This window comes from Jaculus jaculus, chromosome 19 (assembly GCF_020740685.1).
Source record: "Jaculus jaculus isolate mJacJac1 chromosome 19, mJacJac1.mat.Y.cur, whole genome shotgun sequence".
In the NCBI taxonomy this organism is placed as follows: Eukaryota; Metazoa; Chordata; class Mammalia; order Rodentia; family Dipodidae; genus Jaculus; species Jaculus jaculus.
In genome coordinates this window covers 17,550,129-17,573,297 of record NC_059120.1, presented here as the reverse complement: position 1 = coordinate 17,573,297, position 23,169 = coordinate 17,550,129, and the positions used below count along the sequence as shown (strand labels likewise).

General features: G+C 38.8%; 1 protein-coding gene and 1 non-coding gene across 3 annotated transcripts in view; both read right to left on the bottom strand.

Moving 5' to 3' along the window:
- Positions 1-23,169, bottom strand: part of Pkn2 (protein kinase N2) — a 129,877-nt gene that overhangs the window by 64,251 nt on the left and 42,457 nt on the right. For both annotated transcript variants that reach the window (XM_045138196.1, XM_004653665.2), the window contains exon 2: positions 18,077-18,377. In XM_045138196.1, the coding sequence (XP_044994131.1) occupies positions 18,077-18,377 (301 nt within the window). The remainder of the gene's footprint in view (positions 1-18,076; positions 18,378-23,169) is intronic.
- LOC123456204 lies at positions 7,155-7,259 on the bottom strand. Its single transcript, XR_006634405.1, has one exon. It is a non-coding gene; the product is annotated as a U6 spliceosomal RNA (small nuclear RNA).

The following is a 23,169-nucleotide window of genomic DNA, read 5'->3' as shown; positions in this document are numbered from 1 at the left end:
CAGATGCATGTGACCCTTGTGCATTTGGCTTATGTGGATCCTGGGGAATTGAACCTGGGTCCTTTGGCTTCACAGGCAAATACTTTAACCACTAAGCCATCTCTCCAGCCCCATATATAAAATTGTTAAAAATGTAAGCAACTAAACAACACACACACACATAATACTGTGTTGCTTATATTTAAATTAAGAATCCAAAAACATTCAAAAAGACCATTTAAGTAATCTGGGAATCTACTTCTTGCAATCCTACACATCTCTGAAGTTGCCTTTTTTTTTTTTTAAATGCACATGAACTTTCCTTATGTTGTAAAAAGAAAATACAAAGCTAGACCAGAGTTCCTGTTTGGAGTGATAAGCTTCAGGGCTCCTTTCCTCCCAAGCAACATAAGAATGATTACCTATTTTAGTGAGCATATTTCATATTCTGTATATTCTACTCTTTAAAAAAAATCATTTGTTCAAAATCATGAAAAAATTTGTTAATTTTTAATTTTAATTTTTTTATTTGAGAGTTTTACAGAGAGAAAGGGGAGAGAGACAAGAGAGAGAGAGAGAGAATGGGCATGCCAGGCCCTCCAGCCACTACAAACATACTTCAGATGTGTATGCCCCCTTGTGCATCTGGCTAATGTGGGTCCTGGAGAATCGAGCCTCGAACCAGTGTCCTCAGGCTTCACAGGCAAGCACTTAACGCTAAGCCATTTCTCCAGCCCCAATTTATTAATCTACATGAAAACAAAGGCACTAGGCTGGATATAGATGTAAAATTATGGTGCTTAAACATTTATACACAACTTGTTAAAGAACTTTTCTAAATGCTTAAAAAAACATGTATTAACCTTCAAAAGAAGCCTAAGCATCACACTCACACTACAAGTCAGAAAACTAAGACAGAAAGCCCAGCTCTCAGGAGACAGAGGTAGGAGTATCATCATGAGTTCAAGGCTGCCCTAAGACTACACAGTGAATACCAGGCCAGCCTGGGCTAGAAAAAGACCCTACCTCAAAAAAACAGAAAAAAACAAAAACAAAAAACGAGGACCCAAGGGATTAAGAAAATTGTACTTCATACAGCTAGTAAGTGGCAAAACCTGGATTTAAACCCAGTCAGTTCTATTTCGAAGTGTATCTTATTTTTTTAAAAAATATTTTATTTATTTATTTGTAAGCAGAGGAATGCAGATGAGAGAGGAACAGATAGAGAGAGCAAATATAGGTATGCCAGGGCAAATCGTCAGTGCAAACGAGCTCCAGATAGATGCGCCACTTTGTGCATCTGGCTTACGTGGTACTGGGGAATTGAACCCAGGTTTTGCACGCAAGTGCCTTAACTGCTGAGCCATCTCTCCAGTTCCCAAGCATATCCCATTAATTGCTGTTATACTGTTTATCACTTAAAGGTCTGGTAAGCACACAGCAATCTCTATGTATGTATGTGCACTTATACACACAGCTGTAATCACACATGCACACAAGCTTGTATTAGTCCTTAAGTGACCAAGTGAAACAGGTGTTTCCCACATTTTACACTTAGGAACCAGACAAAGCCAGTTATTAGTTGGGATTTATTTCAAGATACATTTCCATTATATATAGGATTTCTGATTACTGACTACACCTACTACAGTAGTTAAGGGACCTGGATCTGAATCAGTTTTGGCACCAATTTTGAGTACAAACCAACACAGTATGCTGCTCAACTGCTCTGTGCTCCATTTTTCTCATCTGTTAGACAGTAAAAAGAATGTGGGGTTGGAGAAATGGCTTAGCAGTTAAGACACTTGCCTGTGAAGCCTGAGGACCCAGGTTTGATTTCCCAGAACCCATGTAAGCCAAATGCAAAAGGTAGCGCATGCACCTGGAGCGTGTATGTAGTGGCTAGAAGCCCCAGTGTGCCCATTCTCTCTCTCTCTCTCTGCCTCTTTCTCTCTCAAATAAAAATAAGATAAATAAAAAGAATAATAAATATACCTCTGTTGAGGCTACTATATAGATGAACAGTATAGTTGTGGAAACATTTTTTTTTCTATGTCATACAAAAATCTTGTAAAAATGTTAACTACACATTTTAAAAAGAATTATGCATTTATGGCACTATGGAAAATGTGTAGCTCATGAACAATTAATGAGATTTAGCCTAGGATAAGGGAAGAAATGATACCTGTTAAATATTTCAACATTTGTCCCTATAGAACAGAGAATCAGAAACAATGATTAAAAATTAATTCTTGTATATTATAGCAGGTTGCACTCCATCCACTCATCTTAGCCTGTGGAGTTACAGAAATATTATATACTGTTTCTGATTCTCTGTTCTATGGGCTCGGGGTCAGAATACCAGGGCTAAAACCCTGTGGCAGCTTCTTATTGCTGTGGTCTTGATTATATACTTACTTCACACACTGGGCTATATTTTACTCAGCCACAAAGTGATGGTTACTGTGAAGAGAAAGCCTGCCTAATGCTTAGGCCAATGCTTAAAGCTCACAAGAGCTCAATGAAACTGCAAGTCAAGGCTCAGCTAAGTAGCTGATACTTCTGCCCATTTACTCTTCACCAAAGCTCGCAATGATTTATATGTAACTTCATTTAACAAATTTGGAAAAAAAAAAAAAAGGGAAATCGTGAGAAGTAGACTGTCAAGGTCACAAATGCATATGCCAATGTAGAGATTGCACTACTGGAATGTCTTATTTTATAGTGGTTCCTTCACATTTTTATTTAGAAATTAAGAGTCAGATATGGGCGTGGTAGCTCATGGTTAAATCTTAGCATTCAGAAGAGTATGACGGACCAGGGTTACCTAGTGAGTCCAGGCTAGCCTGGGCTATAAAAAGTCTCTGTCTTAAAACACAACAAAAATAAGAACTACCTGCCATCTTCCATGGACTTCGCATATTTTTCCATTTAACTTGCTTTCCTATTGTTTTCCTCTTCATCCTTGTAAAGGATGTTAAGTTACAGCATTATAAAACAAATGGTTACCAGTGTATTTGTTAAAATTGTTAACTTCATATTGAAATATATTTCAAAACAGAGGTAACCAGAACTCTTCATAAATGTCTTCTTCATTTAAAAAAGGCCTATAAGGGTTGGAGGGATGGCTTACTGGTTAAGGTGTTTGCCTACAAAGCCAAAAGGACCCAGGTTTGATTCCCCAGGACCCACGTTAGCTAGATGCACAAGGGGCCGCATGCATCTGGAGTTTGTGTGCAGTGGCTGGAGGCCCTGGCATACCCATTCTCTCTCTCTAACCCCCTTTCTCTGTCAAATAAAATATTTTTAAAAATAAATAAAAAATAAAAAAGTCCTAGAAGATGAAAATTATTCTTCTACTCTAGGCCCACTTGTAAATTACAAGAAAAAAAAATAAAGGCTTTCTTTGTTTCACTTAAAATACTTTTAGAATCTGTAAGCAGAGAGGGAGAAAGAGAGGGGAGGGGGAAGGAAGAAGGGAGGGAGGCGGAGAGAGAAAGGGAGAGAGATGGCAGTAGTGTTCAGTACTGAGACATCTCTGTCTGTTACACCCTCTAAGGCTCAGGGATCATTGCGGAAGAGGTGGAGGTAAGAATGTAAGAGCCAGTGGAAGGGAGTGTTGTGAAATGCTGTCTTCCAGAAACAAAGTGGCCACTGCACTCATTATCAGTGGCTGTTATTACCTATAAAAACCTGTATGAGAGAAAACAACAAAGGACATCGAAATAGACAAGGTACTAGCTGAAAAGGAGAGGCTTAGTGGAGGGAGAACAAAAAGTGTGTGTGTCAGTGCAGAGAGATTATGAGCAGGGTACATCGTGTGTGTCTGTGTGGAGAGAGAGAGAGAGAGAGAGAGAGAGAGAGAGAGAGAGAGAGGGAGGGAGAGAGGGGGAGAGAGAGAGGGGGAGAGAGAGAGAGGGGGGAGGGAGAGAGAGGGGGGAGGGAGAGAGAGAGGTTGAAAAAGAAGGGCTGGAGAGATGGCTTAGTGGTTAAGATGCTTGCCTGTGAAGCCTAGGGACCTAGGTTCAATTCTCCCAGTCCCATGTAAGCCAGATGCACATGGTGATGCATGCATCTGGAGTTTGTTTGCAATGGCTAGAGGCCCTGGTGGGCCCATTTTCTCTGTCTTTAGTAAATAAATAAAAATAAATCTTTAAAAAATTAAAAAGGACAATAACAACATAAAAGCCAAAATATAAGTAAATAAAAGTATATTTAAGTTTGTGAATTGTTTAGGACACAAGTAAATGCAATAATTACCATTGTAGCTTTTGGAAACTATGTATGGTGTACTATCTAAATAAAGCAGTAACTCCAAAGTTATTACTTTTTAAAAATTTTATTTATTATTTGAGAGATAGAAAGAGGCAGATGCAGGGAATGGGTATGCCATAGCCTCTAGCTACTACAAACAAACTCTAGATGCATGTGCCACCCTGTGCACCTGGCTTAGGTGGGTTCTTAAAATTTGCAAAATGGTACTTGTATAACCAGTGTGCCTACTTATACAGCAAAGCTATTTTCTACTTATAAAATAATTAAAAGATAGCTGAAGTAATCCTAGCCAAATCTAAATTAATAAAAGCAATTATTATACTGAAGCACCGGTCAACCATTTCCTCATCTCCTTAACAAACTTCTATCAATAAGTTTTAAAGTTACTATTCACTAGTTAACGTTTTTTTCTCTTGGCAATTTTACAATTGTGATTTTAAAAATAATCTACTCCAGAATCTTCTCATGTGCCAGTTAACTGTTTATACTTCCCCCAAAGTCCAACTTTCTTGCTTAAATAGACATGCTTGCCTTTTTTTAGCCATCTGAAACCTGCTCAAATTGTAATGATGCTTTCTTATTAATGGATGTTTAATCACTCAAGTTGACCTTTGTCAGATGTCAGCCATCGTAATCCTGCCTAAATATCTTATAACCAGTACCACTTCAGGTCTATGTTTAATAAATTATGAACACTGGGGATGGATAACACTGTGGGGTGTGAGAAAGTGAAACAAGCAGTCTAGGTGTTAATGGTTTCCAGACCTGCCATGATGCTGTTTAAAAACTGCATACTGCATCTGCTAATAGAAAAAAATTTCTTCACTGTGTACCTAAAATTCTGCACCCAGGACATGCCCAGCTCTTTCATAAATTCTTCTTAATGCTTAATTTTTCTTCTTTGTTTCCCCTAATGACAAGCAGCATGCACTGTCAACCCAGATGCACCTTAGACTGGTTAAAATATCTATCTGTAACAGCAAGCACTGGACAGGATGGGGCATAACAGAATGCTTATGTCCTGCGGATGGGAACGAGAACAAATACTATCACTCTGACAGTAATTTTTGCAATTTCTTACAAGGTTAATCACACTATCACATAACTCAGCAACTGCATTCCTAAGTAGGTATCAAAGAGAACTGGCTGCTTTTGATCATAAAAAATTTCCTTCATGGATATTTAAGCAGTTTGGTTGCTGATTTCCTAGAACTAGACAATCCTAATGTTTTGAATGGATAAACTATGGTAAATCTATACAACTGATTGCTCAGACGTTAATTTTTTTTTTCTGATACATACAACATCTCACAGGCAGTATAATAAAGTAAAAAATATTAGTTTCCAAAGATTACTTTGTAATTCTGACATGCTTAAAAATAAAACAGATCAGTGGTTACAGGGAGTATGGAGGTGGGGAAAGTATAAATACTACAAGAGTATGAGGGTAATTGTGGGAGCAATACAGGCATTTCTTTTCCTGGTCACACTAGTGGCTAAGTAATTTTTATCTTAAAATTTTTGGGAAGGTATGCCAAAGAAAATCAATTTTGTCATATATTAACATTCTGAAAGTAGACATTGAATTCAGGTATAAAGGATCCACAAATTGATTAATCTTGTGATTTTAGTGATGAAGAAATAAACCCAGAGGGGCAGAAAAGTAACTTGCTGAAGATCACATAACCACTCTTAATGAGTCCACAACACAAAATGTTTACTGAGAAGAGAGAAATTCAGATGTTATGAAACCACAGAAATTATATAATGAACCATGCCATAGATCTCTCTCTCTCTCACACACACACACACAATTTTAATTGATTTGCATTGTGTATGGACATGCCAGTCTCTTGCCAATGCAAATAAATGTCAGATTCATGTTTCTTTTAGCACCTGGTTTTACGTGGGTGCTAGGGAATTGAACCCAATCCAGCAGGCTTTGTAAGCAAGTGCCTTTAACTGTTGCGCAATCCCATCCATCACCTTGTATTTATTGCATAGAAAATTTAGCCTCAGTCAGGTGTGGTGGTGCATGCCTTTAATCCCAGCACTCGGGAGGCACAGGTAGGAGGATTGCCATGAGTTTGAGGCCACCCTGACTCTACATAGTGAATTCCAGGTCAGCCTGAGCCAGAGTGAGACCCTACCTTGAAAAACAAAACAAAAAAGAAAAAAAAATTAGCTTTTGTTTTTGTGCTACATTTAAACGTACAAGAAAAAAAATTAAATTCTTACTTCTATCAACATAAGCATTACTTCATAAACTACACTTCAGATACAAAATGACAAAGCAGTCACTAGACTGGTAACTGTAATAACTCATCCAACTTTGAGGTTGTGGGAAATTAGAAACAATAAGAAATCTATTCGCCACCATGAAACTTTCTTATCCTTTTCTTTTTTAAATATATTTGTTTGCAAACACAGAGTGAATGAGAGAGGGAGAAAGACAGACAGAGAATGGGCACCCCATGGCCTCTAGCCTCCAGAAACAAACTCCAGACACATGCATCACTTTGTGCAACTGGCTTTACGTCAGTACTAGGCAATCGAACCCAGGCCATCAGGCATTGCAAACCAATGCTTTAACGTCTGAACTATCTCTCCATCCCAATCCTATTCTTTTTAAAATATTTATTTGAGGAAGAGAAAGAAAGAGGCAGATAGAAAATGGGACCACCGAGGCTTCTAGCTACTGCAAATGAACTCCACACACATACAGGACCTTGACCTTGTGTGTCTGGCTTATGTGGGTACTGGGAAATCAAACCTGGGTCTTAGGCTTTGAAGGCAAGTGCCGTAACCACTAAGTCATCTATCTCTCCAACACTACTTTCTTTTTTGATGATTTTTTCTTCCTTATAAACACAAGTATATAATGTTCATTTGAAGTTCCAAAAAGTATGGAATACTTCACAAATTTGTGTGTCATCCTTGCGCAGGGGCCATGCTAATCTTCTCTGTATCGTTCCAATTTTAGTATATGTGCTACCAAAGTGAACATGGATTTTTTTTTTTTTTTTGAGGTAGGGTCTTGCTCTAGCCCCAGCTGGCCTTGAACTCACAGCACTCTTAAATTGGCCTACCAAGTGGTGGGATTAAAGGTGTGTGCCACCATTCCTGGGCAAGTTGGGGTGGGAGAGAAGGAGAATGAATGTATATGACAATGACAGTATGAGAATGGGTACACCAGGGCCTTCCGCTGCTGCAAACCAACTCGACACATGTGCCATGTTGTGCATCTGGCCTTACGTGGGTACTGGGGAACTGGAACTTGGGTCGTATGTATCTGCAGGCAAGTGCTCTAACCACTTAGACATCTCTCCAGCCCTCTTATCCTATTCTTTAGGTATAATGGGATTCATCTAAGAGATCAAGACTCAGGAAAATGGTCTTTTCCTAAATATTTCCTTTTGGAGTATGGTTCTATTTTACACAATCAGTAATTACTCATATGAGCTACATTCCACTTGGACTAACTGTACATTCATAATTTCTATGTGGGATAATAGTAACATCAAAGGAACTAATTTTTTTTGTTTTTGGTTTCTTGAGGTAGGATCTTACTCTAGCTCAGGCTGACCTGGAATTCATCTGTAGTTTCAGGGTGGCCTTGAACTCACAGCGATCCTCCTACTTCTGCCTCCCAAGTGCTGGGATTAAAGGCGTGTGCTACCATGCCCAGCCTTTTTTTTTCCCCCCACATACAGGCCTGTATGTGCAGAGTATGAATGTGGTGTTATGTAGGCGTGCGTGCGTGTGTAGGGACCAGAGAAGAAAAATGGGTCTCCCTTTAATCGTTCACCCTCATATTTCTTTCCCTGAGACCAAGGTGTGCCCATGCATGTCTGTAAGGGAGGGTCGCAGAAACCAGAGAACTACAGGTTACTACCCATCCCCTTCCATGTATGGCCACACTCAGATTTTTATGTGGGTTTTGTGGGTCAAATTGGTAGTTTCCAGTCTGAGAAGTCCTCCTCATGCTTAAGTAGGAAGTGCTCTTAACCACTGAGTCGCCTCAGAGCCCAGAACCATTCTTTTTATGAAAGTTTTTATTTTACTTTAAAAAAGATGCACATGTATGTATGGAAGCAAGCAAGCACATGTGTGTGGAGACCAGAGGAAACCTCAAGTACTGTTCCTCAGGAAAGTCATCTATCCTAATTTGAAACAGGGTCTCTGACTGGCCTGGAGTACGTGCCCATTACACTGGACTGGCTGGCCAATGAGCCCCAAGGATCCTCTTGCTACTATGTCCAGTATGATTATGTGGGTCCTGGGGATTGAACTCAGGCACTCCTGCTTGCGATGCAAGTGCTTTACCAAGTGATAGATCTCCCTAGCCCCTTATTTTACTTGACAACTGATTCTTAATTGTGCACCATGCTATGCTTCATGACATTTATACATTGAGGAATGCCAAATCAGCCTACTTAATTAACAGTCACCACCCTATGTTGTACTTCTGAGTTCAAGTATTTTTAGACTCCTTAAGCAAATGAGATGACACAGTACTTACTTATCTTTCTGTACCTGGCTTATTTCATTTAACAAATGCCCAAAAGTTTATATGCTGAAAATGACAGTGTTTCCTTTGTATTAAAGGCTAAAGGGATTCCTTTAATCGTTTTTTTGGTTTTTTTTTTTTTTGGTTTTTCAAGGTAGGGTGTCACTCTAGCTCAGGGTGACTGAAGATCTCTCTGTAGTCTCAGGGTGGCCTGAACTCACAGCGATCCTCTGACCTCTGCCTCTTCAGTGCTGGGCTTGAAGGTGTGCACCACCACAGCCAGCCTAAGCACAGTTCTTTGTTTTTTTTTTTTTGGCAGTATTGGAGAATGAACCCTCATATATGCAAGCGAAGTGTTCTATGATGACCTATATCCTGATACCACATTCCTTCCCTCCCTCCCTCCCTCCCTCTTTCTTTTAAGGCAGGGTCTCACTCTAGCTCAGACTGACCTGGAATTCACTATGTAGTCTCAGGGTGGCCTCAAACTCACGGCAATCCTTCCACCTCTGCCTCCCAAGTGCTGGGATTAAAGGTGTGCGCCACCACACCCGGCCTGATACCACATTTTTAAAAAGATTTTTTTCTTTATTAGAGACAGAGAGAGAGAGAGTGGGCACACTAGTGCCTCAAGCCACTGCAAACGAACTCCAGATGCATGTGCCACCATTGTGCTTCTGGCTTATGTGGGACCTGGAGAATTTAACCTGGGTTCTTAGGCTTCACAGGCAAACAACTTAACCACCAAGCCACCTCTCCAGGCCCTGATAACTCGTTTTTAAATCCATTTGTTCATTGATGGCCACTGCAGTTTTTTCCATAGCTTAGTTATAAATAATGCTGCAACAAACACGGGGGTGTGGACAACTCTTTGATGAGATTTTAATTCTTTTGGATAAATACCCAGAAATGAGACTGCTGGGTCATGTGGAAATTTTGTTTTGTTTTCATGGTGCTGGAGGTTGAATGCAGGGCCTTATATATTAAGCACTCTACCACTAAGCTCTCCCCCCCTTTTAATATTGTTGCTTGTGACATGCCTCCACATTGTTTTCCAGACTGTCATACTAATTTGTAATAACATGAACAGCATATGAGGGTTCCCTTCTCTTCACATTCTTGACAAAACCTCAGGTTTTTTTTTTTAAAGTATTTTTATTTGAGAGACAGAGAGAAAGGAGAGACGAAGAGCAAGAGAAGGAATGAGTGCACAAGGTCTCTTGTCACCGTTAATGAATTCTAGATGTTTGTGCCACCAGACTTTGCAAACAGGCACCTTTAACTGCTGACCCATCTCTTCGGCCCTATCTTTCAACTTGTTAGTAGTAACCAATCTAACAGGAAAGAATATCACAATGTGGCTTTAATTTGTATTTCTGTAATGATCAGAGGTGTTGAACATTTTTTCATATCTCAGCCATTTGTATGTCTTTTTTTTTTTTTTTTGAGTCCAGGCTGACCTGGAATTCACTATGTAGTCTCAGGGTGGCCTCAAACTCATGGTGATCCTCCTACCTCTGCCTCGAGTGCTGGGATTAAAGGCATGTGCCACCACATCTGGCATTCTTTTGAAAACTGTCTATTCAGGGATTTTTTTTCCCCTCCCTATTAAAAAGTGGGTCTCATTCAATTGCACAAGATAGCATTAAACTTACTCTGTATACCAGGTAGGCCTTGAACTTGTGACCCTTCTGCCTTAGTCTTGGAGGCTAGATGGAATTATAGGCCTACACTACCAGGTGTGGTTACAATATTAATTATTCTAACCTGTGAACATAAGATATCTTTCCAGTTATATGCAACTTCTTTAACTTATATCAATATTTTATACTTTTCAGTGCATACTTCATCTCCTTGGTTAAATTCATTTGTAAATATTTTAATATTTGGTGCTAAATGAGATTGGGATTGTTTTCTTAATTTCTTTTTCACATAGTTCACTGTTAAATGTAGAGAATACAGAAATGCTCATGGTATGTATGTATGTATGTATGTATGTATGTATGTATGTATGTATGTGAGAGAAAGAGGCAGATAGAGAAAAGGGAATGGACGTGCCAGGGCCTCCAGCCACTGCAAATAAACTCCATATGCATGTGCCCCCTTGTGCATCTGGCTTATGTGGGTCGTAGGGTATCAAACCAGAGTCCTTAGGTTTTGTAGGCAGATGCCATAACTGATAAGCCATTTCTCCAGCCCGCTTATGGTTTTTTAATACCCTGATTTTTGTTCTCTACAACTTGACTGAATTTCCTTATGAGCGCCAACAGATTCTTAAATGGGGAGATAAATAGGAATTTCTACATACAAGTTAATGTCAGCAAACAGAGACAATTCCACTTCTCCCTTTACTATTGGATGCCTTTTATTTCTTTTTCTTGCTTACTTGCTCTGGTTAGGACAAGTGCTACACTGAATAGAACTGGTGAAAGTGGGAATCCTGTCTTGTTCTCAACCTTAAAAGTAAAAGCCTTCAACTGCTCATCATTAATTTGTTAACTATAAGATTGTAATATATATAAATATGACTTTTATTGTGAACAGACCTACCACATCTAATTTACTGAGTTTTTATGGTGAAAGGGAGTTCAATTCTGACAAGTGCTTCTTCTGAATCTAGTGAGATAATTGTGTTTTTTCCTAGGTTATTTTCAGAGTACATAGAAGATGAACAGAGACTTCCTAAACCTGGGAATGGAGAGAATGTCAATTACCCATTTCATACCATTTTGTATAAAACTGAATACATTTTTTAAACAGTAGCCATAGCAAATGATCAGTCCTTGATATTCCATTTGATAAAAATTCTCAAGCTGAGAGCGGTGGCGCATGCCTTTAATCCCAGCACTTGGGAGGCAGACGTAGGAGGATCACCATGAGTTTGAGGTCAACCTGAGACTACACAGTGAATTCCAGATCAGCCTAGACTGGAGTGAAACCCTACCTCGAAAAACCAAAAAGGGGGAGGGAGAAATCCTTGTTTTACAAATGAAAAGCCAATGATTAATTATTTCAGAGGTGAATTAAGAATAAGCCTTTTTATAAGGTCTTATATAATACAGACTTAATTTGTCCTCTAGTCATTCATTCTGTTCATAAGGAATGCTTCATGGTGCTACACAACTTGGCTTTTCAGAGAATCTAGGAATTTTGATAGCAGAATGTAAAGATCACTTTTTTTGGTATGAAACCTTAAAAAGATATTTAATCTTAAGTTATAGAAGGCAGATGAATGGATTCTGGGAGCCAGAAATGGGATGGTAAATTGACTGGTAAAGTATGGAAGGGAACCATTGAAATGATGAAAATATTCTGGATAGATTTTAGTGATGGTTACCTAGATATATATGTTTGTTAAATCATCAAATTGTACACTTATGTATAAAAAAGTGAACACTTAAATATACATTCCATTTATCCCATGTAATTTATACTCCAATAAACGTAATTTTAAAAAAGGGAGTGGAGAATCAAATGGGCGACCTTTTATGTTAAAATGTTCATATGCTAATGAATCACAAGACAGTTATCAGTATTCTGCGAGGAAGAAAATGTTTTCTCTAAATAGAATTAAAGCTCTAAGACTGCTTCTTATTTTAGACTTCTAAAGATGTAATGGGCAAAAAATGTAGAGCTTGGAAGAGATCCAAACCAAACAGACCAGACTATCTTTGAGTTTATATAAGTTACCACTAAAAACAGTATTTTCATAATACATGTTTCCACTTATAATTTAAATATTGAATTTGTGGATAACAGACTACTAGTCACAGAACTGAAGAGTTCTTTTTAACTAGTTTGCTAATTAATGAAGTAATAACTGAATAAATTAATTCACAATTTGGGATTATATCAGTTCTAAAAAAAGAAGATTGGTTTCTTGTAATTTATTTCAATTAAAAAATTATTTTTACATGGTTGAAATAAATACATGCACAGAGCCCTCAAATAAAAGCTCTGAGTCCCAGATGTTGAAATGATGCAGGAAAACAAGTAAGTGCTTTTAGTGTTTGAGGTGGTTAATTTGCCAACTAGTATTTCCTAGCTAATCACATATATACTCTTCTAAAACTCACTATGAAGCTAGGCATTTTTAGTTTGTATAAACAACCTTTCCTTTCTTCAAATGAAGTAAGGACTGGGGCTTAAATGGTCAAACAAATGTCATCTTTGCAAGGACCAAACAACAATACTAAAGTTGTCTAAAATTATTTTTTGAATAAAAAGTTAAAGAATATGCATACTGATGAGTGGATAATGCTAAAAATACAGATTTTTGACAGGCAATACAACAAAAAAGAAATGGTTCCTTTAAGGAAAGAATATACAGAGGGTGAGAGGTAGTTTTAGTCTGTGCACGACTGGAAAAATTTTCCAACAAATAGCTGTTGATTCAATGTTTAACAATAATGTTCTTTTATGGTACCATTGCCTTTTGGGTCCGGATTACTGTTTTCCACCCTTTGATTCCCTCCCCGCCCTCCCATCCATCTTATTGTCTAGTCCATGAGGTGCTTGCTGGGTATGTAAGGCATCTTGGGCAGATTCAGTTTAGGTGTTGCAGATGAGTGAGACTATGTGTCGATTTTTTTTCTGTGATTGGGTAAGTTCGCTGAGAATGATCTGTTCCAGGTTCAACCATTTTTCCTCAAATTTCTTTATGTCGTTTTTTCTTACTGCTGTATAGAATTCCATTGTGTAGATATACCACATCTTTGTTATCCATTCTTCTAATTATGGACATCTGGGTTGACTCCAGCTTTTAGCTATTACGAATTGAGCTGCTACAAACATGGTTGAGCAAATCTCTCTGGCTTTTGGTTTGAAGGTTTTAGGGTAGATGCCCAGTAATGGTATAACTGGGTCTGTTGGTATTTCTATAGTCAGCTTTTTCAGGTGTCTCCATATTGCTTTCCAAAGTGGTTGTACCATCCTGCATTCCCACCAACAGTGAATGAGTGTCCCTGCTTCTCCACATCCTCGCCAGCATTTATTTTCATTTGACCTTTTGATGTTGGCCATCCTTATTGGGGTAAGGTGGAATCTCATAGTTGTTTTAATTTGCATTTCTCTGATGATTAGGGATGATGAACATTTTCTTAGGTGTGTGTTTGCCATTTGTATCTCTTCCTCTGTGAATTGCCTGTTTAACTCTGTGCCCCATTTGGTGAGTGGGGTATTTGTCTTCTTATTGTTTAGACTTTTGAGTTCTTTGTAAATTCTAGAGATAAGGCCTCTATCAGTTGGATAACCTGCAAATATTTTCTCCCATTCTGTGGGTGTTCTATTGGCTTTGCTTATTATATGCTTGTCTGTAAAGAAACTCTTCAGCTTCATATGATCCCAATGGTTGAGTGACTGTTTAAGAACTTGAGCCACTGGGGTTTTACTCAGGAAGTCTTTTTCTATTCCTATATCATGGAAGGTACTTCCTAAATTTTCTTCCAGTAGTTTTCGAGTTTCTGGTCTTATGTTGAGGTCTTTGATCCATTTGGATTTGAGTGTTGTGCATGGTGAAATGTGTGGATCAAGTTTTAGTTTCCTGCATGTGGTTATCCAGTTTGTCCAGCACCATTTGTTGAAGATGCTATCTTTTTTCCAGTCTATATTGTTTGGGCCTTTGTCGAATATCAAGTAGCTATAGTTGCTTGGCCCAAAATCCGGGTCCTCAAGTCTATTCCATTGGTCTATACTCCTGTTTTTATGCCAGTACCATGCTGTTTTTATTACTATGGCTTTGTAGTATAACTTTATATCGGGTATGGTGATGCCACCACAGGTATTTCTTTTGCTGAGGATATGTTTGGATATGCGAGGCCTTCTGCCTTTCCATATGAAATTTGAGATCATTTTTTCTATGTCTGTGAAGAACACTGTAGGGATTTTAATTGGAATTGTGTTAAATCTATATATTGCCTTTGGTAGGATTGTCATCTTCACAATGTTAATTCTGCCTATCCAGGAGCACGGGAGGTCTTTCCATCATTTCAAGTCCTCCTCAATTTCTTTTTTGAGAGTTTTTATATTTTTGTTGTATAGATCTTTTACTTCCTTGGTTAACGTTATTCCAAGGTATTTTATTTTTTTTGTTGCTATTGAAAATGGGACTATGTCCTTTATTTCTTTTTCTGTGTCTTTGTCATTTGCATACAGAAATGCTTCCGATTTTTGTGCATTGATTTTTTTATCCTGCTACTTTGCTATAGGAGTTAATCACCTTCAGGAGTTTTGGGATGGAGTCTCTTACATATACAATCATGTCATCGGCAAATAGCGCTAACTTAACTTCTTCCTTTCCAAATTGTATCCCTTTTATTTCCTTCTCCTGCCTTATTGCTTGGGCTAGGACTTCCAGAACTATATTGAAAAGCAGAGGTGAGAGAGGACATCCCTGTCTTGTTCCTGATCTCAATGGGAATTCCTCCAGTCTCTCTCCATTAAGTATTATTTGGGCCTTTGGAGCTTTGTATATTGCCTTTATTATATTAAGATGTGAACGGGCCATGCCAATTCTCTCCAATGTTTTGATCATGAAGTGATGTTGTATCTTGTCGAAGACCTTTTCTGCATCTATCGAAATGATCATGTGATTTTTATGTTTAAGCTTGTTTATGTGGTGTATTACATTGACAGATTTTCGTATGTTGAACCACCCTTGTGTTCCTGGGATAAATCCCACTTGGTCAAGGTAGATAATGCTTTTGATGTGTTGTTGGATTCGGTTTGCAAGAATTTTGTTGAGGATCTTTGCATCTATGTTCATTAGGGAAATAGGCCGATAGTTTTCTTTTCTTGTGGTATCTCTGCCTGGTTTTGGGATTAGGGTGATACTAGCTTCATAGAAGGAGTTGGGTAGTACTTCCTAAAAGACAGACCAAATGGCTGAAGCTTCACTAGACCCTTACAGGAAACACCTGAACCACAAGACACTGGAGAGGGTAGGATCAAGACTGATCTAAATCTCCTACATCTTCCCTCCCTCCCTCTCCCCCTCCCCCCTCTATCTCTCTCCTCTCTAACTCTTGTATATTAGTTATCTTTTTCCTCAATTTCTTAGTGCACACTGACCTGTAACCCCCACTTCCAGCTTGGGCCTACCATCCACAATGAGCTTTTGATCAGAGAAACCTACAAGGTTTCCCAAAACAATGACAGACTTCTGTCAGAGTACTTGATGACCCACCAAAGGCCCGTGATAAGACCCTATTGCTGAATACTCCATATGCAGCTGACACGTAAAATGGAATGACATGGCTGGAAGCCAGGAGAGAGTCAGTCCCCAGACAGTCAGCGTGTCTAGTGCCAGAAGGCGCTACATAGGCAACTGGGGGAAATGACCAAGATCTGTCCAAGCAACACATTGTTTAACCTAATTAGCAACAAATAACCGGATATGATGCCCACACAAGTGCAATAGTGGTACACAGCCATGGTGGGGAATCAATTGCTCTTGATTTGGCTAACTGATCCACTCAGTGGTACTAGACCCTTAGCTGGAGCTGGGAAACAAGTCAGAACCATACCCAAACACAAGCCCACTCTACAATATCAAGCTACCATCAATCACGGGGTATAAGAGGGCCTACACCTATCAAACTGTCTATCAAAAAAGTAAGTGTTAGCTCAATTTTCCGGGTGCTAACTTACTCTCCATTGGAGAATCTGCTTCTCTTTACCAGATAGATGCAGATCCTAAGAAGAGAGCTGCCCCAACATACCTCAAAAGAGGCCCAACTGAAACTAAGGACAACTGGCGAAATAAGCAAGGGTGATGTTTCCTGTGAACTGGATACCAGCACAAAGGGGAAGGAGATCAATGCAGAGAAAAATCAACTCCTACCAAATCAGAGAGCCAAAGCCTCAGAGGCCCCCAACACCTCAGCACTGAAGCAGACCAAAAATGAACCCAACATTGGCTCAGGGAAATCTTGCGGAAGAGGGGGCGGAAAGAATGTCAGAGTTACATGTTGGGTCATGATTTGCAGAGACATTTATCATACTAATAACTGGGGGCTAACTCCACAATGCACAACCCATTTTCATTAACAAGGAGGGTCTAATGGGAGGGGGTAGATCACAGATGAGCCTAAATAATGGTACCAAACTGCCTGTATTCACTGAAATGAAAACTAATAAATTAAATTAAAAAAAAATAATAATGTTCTTGGCCTGGAGAGATGGTTCAGTGGTTAAGGTGTTTGCCTGTTAAGCCTAATGAGAATTCAATTCCCCAGTACTCACATAAAGCCAGATACACAAAGTAGCACATGCATCTGGAGTGCATTTGCAGTGGCTAGAGGCTCTGATGCACCCATTCTCAACCTCCCTTCCTCCACCTCTCTCCCTCTGCTGGGCGTGGACGCCTTTAATCCCAGCACTCAGAAGTTCAGGTAGGAGGATCACTGTGAGTTGGAGGCCAGCCTGAGAATACATTCTGAATTCCAGGTCAGCCTGGGCTAGAGTGAGACCCTGCCTTGAAAAACCCCAATAATAATAATGAAAAAGATGATGATGATGATGCTCTTAGGTTGAAATCATGAGCTTTAATTTCTATAGTTACAGAAAAAAAGAAATGTTTTTCAGTTGTTTTTTTTTTGTTTTGTAGATATGTATTTTTATTCATTTATTTATTTGAGAGAGAGAGAGAGAGAGAAAGAGGGAGGATGGAGAATGGGCATGACGCCAGAGCCTCTCGGCACTGCAAATGAACTCCAGATGTATGCACCACCTTGTGCCTCTGACTTACGTGGGAGCTGAAGAATGGAAAATGAATCCTTAGGCTTCGCAGGCAAGCACTTTGCCCACTAAGCCACCTCTCCAGCCCTTAACTTTTTTCTGTTTATTAAAAATATGCCTGATAATTGGTAAGGTAATTTGTTTAGAGAACAAAGCACAAAGGTCATAGATTTGATTAATTACATCTCCAAAGCAAAAAAGAAAAAAAAAGGCCTTGTTCATAGAATGCATTTTTAACTTTAACAAGTCACTTGGCAGAATATGCCATTGACTGTAGGGAAGGATCAGATAAAAGCATGCAGCTGACTCACTACAAAACAATAATAATGGAAATAATTCTCAGTATTATCTACTAACCGAGGATTAGCATACTTCAGTTACGCATCTCTAAGTAAACACTGTGCCTTTCATAGCCATCAAATCACTGCCTTTCTGAAAGGAATACACACAAGTCCTCAACCAAAGGAGGAAATAGTCCCTGTACTTCTAGAAAAGCTAAAGTTTCACAAACTTACAATTTTCTAAAAGGATACATTTCTTGCTAGTATGTCATACAACATAAAATAAATACAATACCTGGAACATCTTCTGGATCGGATACGACAATATGTGCATTTAATTCCTGTAACTTGTGATGCAATTCTTCTAATTTTTTATTTGATTTTTTCAAAATGTTGTCTACATAAGCCAAGCTTTTTTTATCCGTTGTGACTTTCCTCAGATTTTCAGCTCCTTCTTTGATTTTCAGTTCTTTCCTTATTTCTCTCTTTATTCGATCCTTGATATCATCAAATTTCTGTTGCACCATGGTTTCTGAAAAGTCCAATTTCTGAACAGTGCTCACATTCTCAGGAAATGGAAGACTCCGAGAATCTCCCTATAAAAATAAACAAATATGAAAGTAAATAAACACAAAAATTTAAAATTAGGAAAGTTAGCTATTCGGCAAAAGGTACAACATTAAGAATAGTGTTTCTACTACAAACAGACCTTATTAATTGCATTATATTTACCTTCATAACCAAGTGTATTTATCTTTATTATAGCCATATGGAATCCTAAGTTTAAACACACTGACATTCACTAAGGAAAATTATTTCATAAATACACTTATATTAAAGTGAGCTAGGCATGGGTGCTTCTACCTGTAATCTCAGCATGCAGGAGGTTGAGGCAAAAGGACTGCAGGTTTGAGGCCAACCTGGACTACAAAGAGTTCTGGGTCAGCCAAACCCACACAGCAGACCTAGTCTCAAAAACAATCCAATTCAGGGCAGGAGAGATGGCGTAGCAATTAAGGCACTTGCCTGCAAAGCCTAAGGACTCATGTTCAATTCTCCAGATCCCATGCAAGTCAGACACAGTGATACAAGTGTGCAGTGTTGCACATGTGCACAAAGGGATGTACATGTCTGGGCATCAATTTCGGTGGCTGGAGGTTCTATAATGCCAATTTTCTCCCTCCCCCTCTCATTTAAAAAAAAAAAAAAGCTGGGCATGGTGGTGCACACCTTTAATCCCAGCACTGGGGAGGAAGAGGTAGGAGGATTGCCGTGAGTTCGAGGCCATCCTGAGACTCCATAGTGAATTCTAGGTCAGCCTGGGCTAGAGTGAGACCCTACCTCTAAACTCCCTCCCCCCCCAAAAAAAATTAACCAGCCAGCCAGCCAACAAAACAAAACAAAACAAAAAAAAACAAGGCCAGTCTGCTGGGCTTGCCTCAAAAAAGAAAAGAAAAAAAGATCCAAGTTAATCACAACATATATACATACACACAATGACCTCTCAGGGTTGTGTAGTGACAATGAAGTTTGACAGGCTATGGGCCCAGGTTAAATCCCTACTCTCAAATTATGAACCTTGGGAAAGTCATTTAAACTTTTAGATATTCAGTTTAAATATTTGTAAATCTAAATAATAGTCTTAGAGGCCTTTCAGAGATGTTGTAATAATTCAAGACATTGTAACAAAATCCTAAATATAACTCTTAGTCCACTATAGTCACTTGATAAGAAAGCATTACTAAACTTTTAGGTGAGTAATTTTCATCTTCTACAATAAACATCTAAAAAATAAATGGCAAAATAAAGTATACCCTTCTCATCACTATTTTTTTATTTTTTATTTGAGACAGAGAGAGGGAGAGAGAGAATGGGTGCATCAGGGCCTCTAGCTACCACAAATAAACTCTAGACACATGTGCCACCTTGTACAACCGGCTAACATGGGACCTGCAGAATCAAACTTGGGTCCTTAGGCTTCACAGGCAACCGCCTTTACTGTTAAACCATCTCTCCAGGCCCTCATCACTTTTTAATGAATTAAAGCTTGTGAAAGCTATATTCAGAATTCCATTTATAGATTTTATATCAACTGATAATTTGGTTCACTTACTACAAAAAATTATTAACAGAAAATATTTGTTATGCCCTAATAGAAGCTAAGACAATACCATGTATCAAATCATGTAAGCAAATCAAATTCACATTTAAAATAAAACTGCCAGCTGGATTTGCTAGCTTCATCCCTTTAATCCTGGCAGTAGAAAGGCAGAGGTAAGACCATGAGTTCCAGGTCAGCCTGGGCTAGAGTGAGACCCTACTTTGGAAAAAAACCTAGTATTAATAATAAAATAATATAAAAATAATAATTTAAGGAAAAATAATAAAGATTTCCTTTGGGAAGTCATCCCATCAGCATGTTATTAATAAGTCCTATTTAAATTTGTGGTTCAAGGCCTGGAGAGCCTCATGCATCCATTCCCTCCCTCCCTCCTTCCCTCAAAATGAGTAAATAAATTAACAAAATATTCAAAAAAGAAAGTAAAAGGCAGGTCAACAGGCAACAAAAAATTGTGCAAATATACTTTATATTTCTTTTAATATTTATTTTTATTTATTTATTTATTTCACAGAGAAAGATGGAGAGAGAGAATGGGCACAGTAGGGCCTCCAGCCAATGGAAACAACTCCAGACGCGTGCACCCCCTTGTGCATATGGCTAATGTGGGTCCTGGAGAATCAAACCTGGGTCCTTTAGCTTTGCAGGCAAACGTCCTAACTGCTAAGCCATCCCTCCAGCACATACTTTATATTTCTTTAAATCTATATTTTTTGTATTTTTATGTTTTATATTTTTCATTTATTTGAGAGCGACAGAGAGAGAGAGAGAAAGAGAGAGAGAGAGAAGGAGAGCGCCAGGGTCTCCAGCCACTGCAAATGAACTCCAGATGCATGTGGCCCCTTGTACATCTGGCTAAAACGGATTCCTGGGGAATCGAACCTCAAAGTGGGGTCCTTAGGCTTCATAGGCAAGTGCTTAACTGCTAAGCCATCTCTCCAGCCCTCTTTAAAAATATTTTTATTATTTATATGTACGTGCAGAGAGAAAATATGAAATATAAGAATGAATAGGTACAACATGGCCTTTTGCAAACAAACTTCAGTCACATGAGCCACTTTGTACATCTGGCTTTATGTGGGTACTAGGGGAATGAACCAGGCCATCAGGTTTTCAAAGCAAGTGCCTCTAACCACTGAACAATCTCTCCAGCCCCTCATTTGAAATTCATTCACTATGTAGTCTCAGGCTGGCCTTGAACTCACAGTGACCCTCCTACGTTGGAGTTCCAAATGATGTTATTAAAGGTGTGCGCTAATACACCTAGCTCCACATTTATTTATTTATTTATGGTTTTTTGAGGCAGGATCTCGCTCTAGTCCAGGCTGACCTGGAATTCACTATGTAGTCTCAGGGTGGCCTCAAACTCACTGCGATCCTCCTACCTGCCTCCCAAATGCTGGGCTTAAAGGTGTATGCTACCATGCCTGGCTTAATTCTTTTTTTTTTTTTTTTGGAGGTAGAGTCTCACTCTAGTCCAGGCTGACCTGGAATTCACTATGGAGTCTCAGGGTGGCCTCAAACTTCCAGCAATCCTCCTACCTCTGCCTCCCGAGTGCTGTGATTAAAAGCATGTGCCACCATGCCTGGCCCTGACTTACTTCTTAATCTTAAAAAAAAAAAAAACTGCCACCCAAAGTGGTAGGAGGGTGAACTAATGACAGTGCATTATGTAAAAATGAAGTAGCAGATTTCAATTCATCTGCTTCTAACAGTTTAGGGCTAAGAACTCCTTTGAGATTCTAACAAAACAAAGAATATCAAAGCAAATTTCACATATCTGTATGTACAACTTCTTTATTCCATGGATAAATGATTTGTTGTCTTGAAACATCTGATTATTTTTATCAAACAGGACATCAAGTGATCATGTACTTGTGCTTAAATACTAGATTTTTCAAAGTTCATTTATTCTTTCTTTCATACATTTATTCATTTTGGTAGTGGTTAATGATAAAACCAAATTCTTCCAAAAGCACTGTGCCAGCGAATTACATCTCCAGTCCCTTCAATATTTATAATGTAACTCCCATAATTTCTTAAGTTTCCAAAGTTTGTAAACCCACTTTTGGCTAGTTTTAAAACACTACTCATACAACCATTATCAAAGAATAAACTCCTGCTGTTGAGTCTTATGTAAAATACACTGAGGTGCACAAGGCATGGATTGAAAAAAAATCTAATTCCTCTACATATTTTTCAAACTTTATAAACTGATCATAAATCACATAAATTACAAAACATTTGTGGTTTAATATTAGGTAATAAGCCACAAGGCGCTCACATTTCTTGGTTCATGGTATACTTAGCATCTAAGTAAATTTTTCCTTATTCTTCATATACCCAAAGAAATACCTAACAGTCTGGTTAGTGAATATTAGGGTCCAAGTACCTTAACGACTCGTTATACTTTTACAACTTGGTCATGGCATAATGTAATAATCCCAATTAAAAACAACATCATAATCATCTGTATTTCATTAATTTTCATGCAAAGGGTGAGAGAGAGAGAATATGAGAATGGATGCACCAGGGCTTCCAGTCACCACAGACAGACTCCAGATGCATGCACCACTTTGTACATTTGGCTTTATGTTGGTACTGGGGAATCAAACCAAGGTCTTTAGGTTGCAGTGCCTTAACCATTGAGCCATGTCTCCAGCCCTGTATTTTTGTTGTTTTGAGGTAGGGTCTCAACTCTAGCCCAGGCTGACCTGGAATTTACTCTAGTCTCAGGGTGGCCTTGAACTCACAGCGATCCACCTACCTCTGCCTCCAGAGTGCTGGGATTAAAGGTGTGTACTACCACACTTGGCCTTTTTATTTATTTTTTTTTTTGGTAAGAGAAAGATTGCTGTGCCAGGGCCTCCTGCAACTTCAGCCTAACTGCAGATGTGTGTGCCATCTTGTGTCAATGTGTGACCTTGAGCATTCGTCCCCTTGTGCATCTCACTTATGTGGGTTTGTGGAGTCGAATATGGGTCCTTAGGCTTTGCAAGCAAGCTTAACTGCTAAGCCATCTCTCCAGCCCTGTATTTCATTTTTTAAAATTTAATTAAACATTTTTTACTAGGTAGAAACACATCACATCATCATTTCCCTCCTTCCTGTCCCCATGTTGCTGAAGGGCCTCTTCAGTGGGATTGATGTTATTTAACATGAAGTTGTAGGCAATGCCTCTGGACATTCCCTTCCACTCTGTGGTTCTGACAATCTTTTTAAAAAAAATATTTTAGGGGGCTGGAGAGATGGCTTAGCGGTTAAGTGCT